At 45.3% G+C, this 10,547-nt stretch overlaps 1 protein-coding gene across 2 annotated transcripts in view; it reads right to left on the bottom strand.

Moving 5' to 3' along the window:
* Positions 1 to 2,885: 2,885 nt before the first annotated feature.
* LOC124789497 (arylsulfatase J-like) overlaps positions 2,886 to 10,547 on the bottom strand; it is a 262,072-nt gene continuing 254,410 nt past the window's right edge. For both annotated transcript variants that reach the window (XM_047256881.1, XM_047256880.1), the window contains 2 exons: positions 7,716 to 7,939; positions 2,886 to 4,736 (listed from right to left, as the gene is read on the bottom strand). In XM_047256881.1, the coding sequence (XP_047112837.1) occupies positions 4,377 to 4,736; positions 7,716 to 7,939 (584 nt within the window). In that variant the 3' untranslated portion in view covers positions 2,886 to 4,376. The remainder of the gene's footprint in view (positions 4,737 to 7,715; positions 7,940 to 10,547) is intronic.

The raw sequence follows: 10,547 nt of genomic DNA, 5'->3' as shown, positions 1-10,547 counted from the left end.
ATATAGTAGTGTTTAAATTTATAAATTACGTAATTTAGAATTTTAGGCCAAGTTTCTGTTTCCGGATGGTAGTTTTAAAAAGGTAGATATGTGGCTTATGTGAAAACTAACCATATAGCCACTGCTCGCGCTTAATACGTAAATGTCGGAGCTCAAAGATTTTCGTAATCATATTCAGGAGTAAATTCATCTGTTACCGAAAAATGTGAGGGAGCTTCGTAACATATCATTTTAAAGCTGCACTCGTTCACAATAGCGAACGCCAGCACCGATTATTTGTCTTCCGTGGTCGGGAACGATTAAGCAGATCGGAGATAATGGGTCAGTCCTCTCTTAATCTGACAACTGTGGCGGTCTGAGCTGATCCTGCAACTGTTTTCAAAGGCTAGAGATTTCCACAAGATTGACGGTGTTTCCTGATTCCCTTTCGTAGAATAAACTTCTGAGCCAACGCTTTACAGCAAGTACTATGAACATTAGCAGGAAAACGCCAACTAAAGTGCCTATATTTTCTTTACATAATCTCGAGGGTGGCTGGTCGAGACTGGGTGTTGTGTGATGTCCTTAGGTTAGTTAGGTTTAAGTAGTTCTAAGTTCTAGAGGACTGATGGCCATAGATGTTAAGTCCCATAGTGCTCAGAGCCGTTTGAACCATTTTTGACTGGTCGAAAAGTCCGCAGGAAAATTTTGTGGAGTGTTTTGGGAAGTTCGGGAGGAGTAGGAGTCAGACTGCAGCTCTCGTGGGCAGCATGAGACCAGTTTCTTGCTCTGTGGAAGAGGGGGAGGGGGGAGGGTAGCGTTTCGGAGCGTATTTTGGAAGCCGGTGGTCACTGTGCAGTGAAGTCGTTCTCCCCATGTGGAAAGTTTCGGAAGCGTTCATGAATGCATTCCTGTGCAACATTGTAGGTACTGACTTACTCGTTTTTCTTTTTCCAAGAGGGATGTTGCTGCCTAGTGGACGTACATGGCCTCAGTCGGAAGATGGTGAATAGCAGAGTGTGGACGCATAACTACCTGGAAGTGTTATGTAATGAAACAAACAGGCTTGGCGAAGATTATTATAAGATAATAAATTCTCTTTTGTTCCAATGGAAATCTGAAGTTTGGCGTTCTTACGGAGATATGGCTTAGCCACAGCTTGGGGGCTCGTTTCCGGAATGAAACGATCCCCCAGGCTAGGGCGAAGCCATGTCTTCGCAGTATCCTGTTATTACGAGTGCTAGTTCGGCAAGGTGTGTGGAAGAAGTTCTGTGAGGTTTGGAAGGGAGGAGAAGAGGAATTAGTGGAAGCTGCGAGGTCGGGTCGAGAGCTTGGATAGCTCAGTTGGTAGAGCATTTGACCACGAAAAGTAAAGGTCCGAGATTCAAGTCCTGGTTCGGCACACAGCTTTAATCTCCCAGGAAGTTTGATTGTGTGCCGTCAGAACGAGTAGCAAGCAGAGCGCTCGTCTCTGGTGGCGAAAGGCAGGTCTCAGGAACCGTGAGTTGCTGGAAAGCAATGACATATAGAGCGGCTGGGCGTGATCGTTGATGCGTGGAGCCACTGTAACACACTGCTCCGAATAAGGGTGAACTATTGGGAAATAAAATGTTCTCAAATCCATCAGTGTTTGCACTCACATCCTACAAAGCGAACAACTTGTCCCATCTGTTTCGAAATCACCTGTGGTAAGTATATTAGGAGAATTTCTCCCTCACACTTCGTTAAAGATAACTTAACGGATCTCAGTCCACATTGTTGCCAACAATATGATGGCGTCTTGCAGGCCACGTCTTCGCCCAAAGGATCTGTGCCACAGAGAAACACCTTACTTAGAATGACTGTGTATTGACTGTAGTGCAGTAAATTAATCTAGGTGCTCCAAAAATACCTTTCCTAGGATATCTATGGAGCAATTCGTTGCGTAATTTATCTCGCACACCGCATGGTGCTAAGAGTTATTGGACCGTGGCCACAAGTAGGTCTTCACCTCACGCTGCTGAAGCTGCGAGACGACAGATAAGGAGGAACTTTCCAACATCTCCTCCTTTTGCCAGTGTTCTTAAATTGCACTGTTCATGAATGGAACACGAATGGGAGGCAATGGTGGTGGTACTCGAAGTATCGTCCGTAACACGCTGTAAGGTGGCTTGTAGGGTATAGATGTGATATAGTTCTAGGTTTCAGTACAAACTTCTTTCACCACCAGATTTTGAACACAGTACTTCTAGATCAAGTGCCACCGCAGTAGTAACCATAAGCAACATTGAGTATGCATGGTGACTTCAATGCAGTAGGCCAACAGTATTAATGTACAATGGATACTGCATTAGATACTTCTGTCTCCTCTGTGTTTTGGAACTTTTTTGGTTTGGTATTATGATAATTTTAGAGTTTATAATGGTACTTATTTTTCGTTTCATACTTGATATTACTGGTTTTCATGTATGTATATTTCCTATTGAAACACATTTTCCGTTTATTGTAAGTCTAGTAGTCTGAGAAAGGTCAAACAGAAAATAAATCACGCATTTTTTGGATTAACTACTAAGTATTAAGGGAACGTCCTCCTGGAGAAAGCTGTTGTAAAATCTCAGGAACGAAGGAGGAGGAATGGAAGTTTAATCGCTTACTTCTCTGTGATGATGATGTTTTTAAAGATGTCTCTTAAGCTTGGATTGGATGGGAATGGAACAATAAGCAGGCTGTGGTCTGTTATTCAAAGAAATCATCCAAGCGTTTGTCTGAAGTAAAATATGGAAAACATAGAAACTCTAATAGCCACAAGTTTCTACCCACAACCTTACTTTTGTACAATTTTATTTCTTTTGTACTATATGTTTAAAAACGAAGAAAGAAAAATACAAGATCAATTTTATAAAAATATTTTATTACAATAACAGTGAAATATAAATAATATAAATTACAGAATCATGAAACTTATCACATTAGTGATTATGAGCGATGAAGTGAACAATATTACAAATGAAAAATGAATTTGTGACACTTTCATACTCAACTGCCTGAAATCTGCAACAACAGCTAAAGGCTGAAAATGATTGGTATGTACAGTGCAGTGTGTCTGACTATTATATACAATGCATATGTTACACACATTATACATATATATATATATCATGTAGTATGCTTAAGACCATGGACAGCAGTCAGTGACATGTTATATCACATCAAGTATACCTCACTTTACAGACCCCTCTTAGGTAAGTCACAATGAGGTAGTAGATCAGGAACCTAATACCATAAAATACTTCTGTATGGTGATTTGTAACTGTCACCTTTATACCCCTTTCTTTCTTACATCTGGTATTGAATGGTTCAAAATGAAGGAACTTTCAGTAAAAGAGAGAAAGAGAATATGAATAAAATTATCATAGGAAGGAACATTTATAGTAAAGTATACATCACTTTGATCTTGGTGCGTTGCTTTAAACTCTTCTTGGATAATTTACTCAGGTTACCAGATTTTTGTACATTAGCGCGAAAGCTACATCTTAAAATATGGATGATCTTTCTCATTCTGTTCAACATTTAAATAAATTAAATTACATTAGGCTGTACAGTGCTCCTGGCACATTTAGAACGACCGTGATTTTGTCACTGGCAAAATTTCAGTTAAATTCTCTGCGATACATTCTCACCTGACCATGTGTAGACTTATTGTTTACAGATGTTTTACGTCCCATGTTACCACACTGGTGAGAGGGAAAAGTGACAACTGCACCACTTTTGTTGTGCTCTGTTGCTTTTGTCCAAGGCACCAAACCAATATTCGTATGATAACTAATACTGTTTTTTTCATTTTAAGGTGCATCTGAAAATGGCATATAAAGAATTGGGACCACTTTTCCTGCTATGTTGTGGATCATTGTCAAAGAGTGCATAGCATGTAATGAAAGAGCATTTTATAAAAGTGTATTCTCTGAACTGCACAGTAGGAGGTGTGTGAAAAAAGGCCAGTGATCTTTTATATTTGAAAACAAATCTGTTGGAGTCTGAACTACATTTCCGTTCTGTAGAATATAGTGCCAACAGAGCAGAGGTTCCAATCTCTGCTCTGAAACTGATGGGAGCGTTTTGCGTAAAGTCAGTTACATCTATTTTTAATGTATCATAGTTTTTCTCATGACACTTGAGGAATCCAATCCGGATAGTTCTTGGATATTACGGAGCTCCAACAAGAATGTTACCGGTACGTTTGTTTGTGATAGGCAGTTTGTGTGTGTATGTGGCAAATAACTGACAAGAAACCACAATTTATGATGTCATCCTGTACACACACACACACACACATGCACACAGACATAAGCAATGTTACTGCGAGGCTATGAGCGACTGCCTCGAATTTTGAATCTTCGGTTCCTTCCCAACTGCTTGGGTCATTTCTTCTCCTCATCCTCTGAAGGCCGTGCCGAAGTTTTCTTCGTGGCCTTCTCTTCCTTAAAAGCTGGGGAGATGTTGAAGACAGCGAGTGCTTTGACGATCTCCTTTCCGAGGTCTTTCTCGGTGCGGAAGGCACGCAGCACGGCAGACGTGATCCCCAGCGCCACCGCCAGGAAGACCGTGACGACGACGGCCAAGTTGAGGGTCGGGCTAGGCTTCATCTGGAACGGCTGTTGTGCGGCCGGCACGTCCTGCCACGGTGCCCATGTGTTGTTGTAGAAGGCGGGGTTCGCCCGCGGGTCCACAGGAACGTTGTTTGGAGGCACCATCGTCAACCTGTACTGCTGCACTGCCTCCTGGAAGCGTCAAACAACCACTTGTAACAATGCACAGCGTCTTACACGTCTTCAGATTAAAATGACGGCTGCTGCTACTATTATCTGCTAGAAGGGAATCATCTCACACTTCCAAATTTATTACCTACAACAACATACTCACACCATCATCTACATCTAAACTCTGCAAACCGAGGGGAAGTGCATGGCAGATGGTACTTCTAACTGTACCACATTATTCTAAAATTTCTTCTTCCTGTCATCGCGGCTGATACAGCAATCAGTATAAGCTTCGACATAAAAATACAGTCTTGGTTGCGGAGGTTTTTTAAAATTTGGATGACAAGTTTCGCCTTTGGTAGGCGTGTTCAGATTGTAGAAAATTGTCACGGCGCACGCCGTCCGTAAAATGAGTACACTACGCGCATATGTCGGCAAAATGCAATTGGGATATGCAAAAGTTGAAAATCCCTAATGCCTGTCAAGTGGGTTCCTTACTCGTTGCCAAGCGTAAAGGACGCCTCACAAGTTAGGAACAGATGCGTAGAAGAGCTTTGTAGGGCGGAAGCACAACATGTATCAGCGACCCCGCTGACAAACGTAAAATATGCTGTGCTCCCGCTCCATGAAACTCTTCTATGCATCCGTTCCTCACTTGTGTGGCGTCCGTAGAAGTTTGGGAATTTCCGTACACCCTGTATAGATCGGAATGTGGAGTAAATTTTAACGGTACTATCAGGTCTTAAATTGAGCACCAGCTCGGAAACAGCGATATGTTCCGAAGGAAATTTGTGCTGGACTGGGATTCGAACCCGGGTCTCCTCCTTACCAGGATGGTGCGCTGACCACTGTACCATCTGCACATTGTGACCATCGCAACTGTACATTTCCCATGAGACTCAAATTCTCAACTTATACACACATTACTAATGTAGTGCTCCTTGCCCATTATCCTCATTAGATGTTCGAAAGAATAGTCACGACATATATAATTAAGGTGAGGAAGACCAACTGATCACTTCAGTGCGGATGTACACCACGCTCGAACTCTTACAGGAATATGGGAAATGTCACGGGTAATGACGATAGTGTGCAAGGGGCACTAAAATAATAGTGTGTGGGTAATTTGAGAAATTGGGTCTGCTGGGAGGCGTGCTAGGTTAGTCCGTGCAGTTGCAATGTTCCCTGTCTCTGGATGTCATAGTGCTCAGTGTGTCTGCCTAGTGAGCCGGAGCCTTGGGTTCGAATCCCAGCCTAGCACAAATTTTCAACTTCCATAATAGATTTAAATCATTGCCCACTTGCAGATGATATCATTAGTTCCTTTGTGTCTCGATTGATTCGTAAGGACTCCGGGATCAGAAATAACAGACCCCATACATACAAAGTTATACCATTTTTTTACGAAATAACATACCAAGTAATACCATAGAGTTCATGCATTTCCGCAAGACGCAGCACATCTGCCATGGTTCCAAACTATACTACTGGCCATTAAAATTGCTACACCACGAAGATAACGTGCTACAGACCCAAAATTTAACCGACTGGAAGAAGATGCTCTGATATGCAAATGATTAGCTTGTCAGAGCATTCACACAAGGTTGGTGACGGTGGCGACAACTGCAACGCGCAAACATGAGGAAAGTTTCCAACCGATTTTTCATACACAAACAGCAGTTGACCGCCGTTGCCTGGTGAAACGTTGTTGTGATGCCTCGTGTAAGGAGGAGAAATGCGTACCATCACGTTTCCGACTTTGATAAAGGTCGGATTGTAGCCTATCGCGATTGCGGTTTACCGTATCGCGACATTGCTGCTCGCGTTGGTCGAGATCCAATGACTGTTAGCAGAATATGGAATCGGTGGGTTCAGAAGGGTAGAACGCCGTGCTGGATCCCAACGGCCTCGTATCACTAGCAGTCGAGATGACAGACATCTTATCCGCATGGCTGTAACGGATCGTACAACCACGTCTCGATCCCTGAGTCAACAGATGGCGACGTTTGCAAGACAACAACAATCTGCACGAACAGTTCGACGACGTTTGCAGCAGCATGGACTATCAGCTCTGACACCATGGCTCTGGTTACCCTTGACAGTGCATCACAGACAGGAGCACCTGCGATGGCGTACTCAAAGACGAACCCGGGTGCACGAATGGCAAAAAGTCATTTTTTCGGATGAATGCAGGTTCTGTTTACAGCATCATGATGGTCGCATCCGTGTCTGGCAACATCGCGGTGAACGCACGTTGGAAGCGTGTATTCGTCATCGCCATACTGGCGTATCACCCGGCGTGATGGTATGGGGTGCCACTGGTTACACGTCTCGGTCACCTCTTGCTCGCATTGACAGCACTTTGAATAGTGGACGTTACATTTGAGATGTGTTACGACCCGTGGCTCTACCCTTCATTCTATCCCTGCGAAACCCTACATTTCAGCAGGATAATGCACGACCGCATGTTGTAGGTCCTGTACGGGCCTTTGTGGATACAGAAAATGTTCGACTGCTGTCCTGGGCAGCACATTCTCTAGATGTCTCACTAATTGAAAACGTCTGGCCAATGGTGGCCGAGCAACTGGCTCGTCACAATACGCCAGTCACTACTATTGATGAACCGTGGTATCGTGTTGAAGCTGCATGATCAGCTGTACCTGTACACGCCATCCAAGCTCCGTTTGGCTCAATGCCCAGGTGTATCAAGGCCGTTATTACGGCCAGAGGTGGTTGTTCTGGGTACTGATTTCTCAGGATCTATGCACCCAAATTGCGTGAAAATGTAATCACATGTCAGTTCTAGTATAATATATTTGTCCAAAGAATACCGGTTTATCATCTGAATTTCTTCTTGGTGTAGCGGTTTTAATGGCCAGTAGAGTAGTTTGCGAGAAAGAGGCGTTACCACAGGCGTGGGTTATCACTGCTAACTTTCTTTCTGGTAAGTCTAATACTGGAGTCTAGCAACGGCCCCAGTGACGCTTTGCTCGCACGCACCTGCAGACTGCGCAGGAGGAGCGGCTGTGAGGTGGCGAGGTTGACGGTCTCGCAGGGGTCCTCGCGCAGGTTGAAGAGGCAGGGCGCCTCCATGGGGCGGCACTGCGTGGCCTCGCTGGCGTTGTCTGCGCGCCGCGGCGGGCAGCGCACTTCGGCCTCGTGGCGCAGCCTGGCCACCGCCTCCTCCGAGAGCAGCTGCGTCGACAGATGCTCCTCCACACCGCCTGCACACAGGTGAGGACAGGGCGTCAGCAGGCGTCGCCAGCTCCGCATCTCGCAGGCAAACCCACAACTTCCGAAATACACTCCTGGTGCCCATAAATCGGGATAAGAGCACAAAACACTGCAATACCATCATCCTACGTGTTCTATGTAGTGCTGAGTGCATTATGTCGGATCTAAGTGAATTAGAATGTGAACAAATTGTTGGTGCTCGTATGGTGGGTCCTTCTGTAGCCAAGGTAGTCAATCTGTTTGGTGTTTGCAGAGGCACGATTACCAAGATAATACCAGACACACGGAGAAAGCAGAAAAGCATCACTAGCTGAGTCTCAACATCTTCGTTGATCCATTATGGATCGTGGGACGACGGCTGGCATGAACTTCTTGATGCAATAATTTACCAACAGCCGTATGTACTGTAGAAATTTATTTTATTTTATGAACTCCTATGTGTTACCAGTTTCGGCATTACATTGATGCCATCTTCAGGCCCCACTCGTCATAGTCGTAAAATCGCTATACACGGAAGGAGCCATATAACTGGATCCGTGAATCAATCATCCTGCAACAGCTCTTGGTGGCCAGGCGACACAGACTGAGGATCCAGTTATATGGCTCCTTCTGTGTATAGCGATTTTACGACTATGACGAGTGGAGCGTGAAGATGGCATCAATGTAATGCCGAAACTGGTAGCACATAGGAGTTCATAAAATAAAATAAATTTCTGCAGTACATACGGCTGTTATTAAGTTATTGCATCAATAAGTCTCAACATGGGCTGAAGCGTGTGTTGAGTGAGCGTGACAGATGGTCGTTGAAGAGGATTGAGACGAAATATAAGATTCGCTGAAGAACACGGTGAGCGGTTCAAAAGCACGGAGCTGCATTGCGGGCTGCAATTTCAAAACCCCTCATCAGTGATGCAAGTGTCTGTAACAGCAAAGCGTCGTGCCAGAGCTATAAAACCTGGACTACGGAGCAATGGAAGCAAGTCATTGTGTTGGATTAACCTCGCTTCCCACTGTTTCCGACTTCTGGCACAGTTTAAAACCAGGAGCGAAACGTGGGTGGGTCCGGTAATGATTTGGGCAGCCATATTGTGGTAGTCCATGGGCCCCATACTCTAGAACTTCGCGCTGCTGCCAAGGATTATGTGACCATTTTGGCTGATTGGGCCACAGCATGGTACAGCGTTTGTTTCCCATTGGTAACAGTGTGTTCAAAAAATGGTTCAAATGGCTCTGAGCACTATGCGACGTAACTTCTGAGGTCATCAGTCGCCTAGAACTTAGAACTAATTAAACCTAACTAACCTAAAGACATCAAACACATCAATGCCCGAGGCAGGATTCGAACCTGCGACCGTAGCGGTCGCTCGGCTCCAGACTGCAGCGCCTAGAACGCACGGCCACTCCGGCCGGCAACAGTGTGTTCTATCACAACAATGCTCCTGTTGACACAGCCACAGTTGTGTACAACTTGATAGAGGTGGGCTATAGTGTTGTTCGGCAATTGTCGTAGTTGGAAACCTGGACAGGAGCAGAAATGGTTGGCAAACAAGGTGAGACAAGAAACAGAAGATTTACTTCAGTAGTATTTCTCCAGGGGTACAAAGACTCCTTACAAATATAGCAGCAAGCAACAGAGTGCAGCGGTCACAACGTTATCACAGAAGAGGGTCCAAACGCGATTGGGCTAAGCCGCTTTTGCCGGTCGTCCTGTATTCCGGCGGCAGAGGATGCTCGTAGTACAGAGCTACTGGTGCTCAGTGGACACGTACCACTGGGTCCTCCAGATCCCAAATGATCGCTATCGGTGATTCGATCGATCGCTTGCGCCTTGTCCCGCATTAACGCAGGGTCGGCCATGGTTAACCGGATTTGGCGTGTCAATGTTAAGGGGTGGCCGGATGCCCTTGCTGCCGCCATCCCATACCCCCGGGACGGAATCAGTGTACCCCAGCTGTCTGCATCTAGTGTAAATCGTGAAATATCGTGAATGCGTTTAAATGTCTGCGAGTCGTGTAACTGAGGCGGGAAGTGGGGACCAGCCCAGTATCCACCTAGCAGGATGTGGAAAACCACCTAAAAACATCCAGGCTGGCCGGCACACTGGCCATCGTCGTTAATCCACTGGGCGGCTTCGATCCGGAGCCGGCGCGCCTACCCGAGTCCAGGAAGCAGCGCATTAGCGCTCTCGGCTAACCTGGAGGGTCAAATGACCTCTATGGGCGTCAGATGGCAATTCGCCATTCCGTTACCAATCTCGATACAGTTGTATCGAAATGTGATTCAACATCCAGGACTGGTTTTGTGAGCACGAGGTTGAATTGTCGCATCTTCCCTGGTCACTAAACTCACCAGATCTCAGTATTATTGAGCCTCTTTGGTCTACTTTGGAGAGAAGTGGGCGTGACTGCTACCCACCTCCATCATATTTACCTGGACTTGTCACTATTTTGCAGGAAGAATGGTATAAGGGTTCTCTTGAAAACTATTTTGGAATCTCTTTCGCATGCCAATGGTTATGCTGCACGGTATTAGGAAAGTGTTGCGGTTTTGGTGGCTGTATATTTGCGTCGATCCCTTGTGTGTATCGGTGGTGTAGTG

This window comes from Schistocerca piceifrons, chromosome 3 (assembly GCF_021461385.2).
Source record: "Schistocerca piceifrons isolate TAMUIC-IGC-003096 chromosome 3, iqSchPice1.1, whole genome shotgun sequence".
NCBI lineage: Eukaryota > Metazoa > Arthropoda > Insecta > Orthoptera > Acrididae > Schistocerca > Schistocerca piceifrons.
This window is presented reverse-complemented; position numbering and strand designations above follow the sequence as displayed.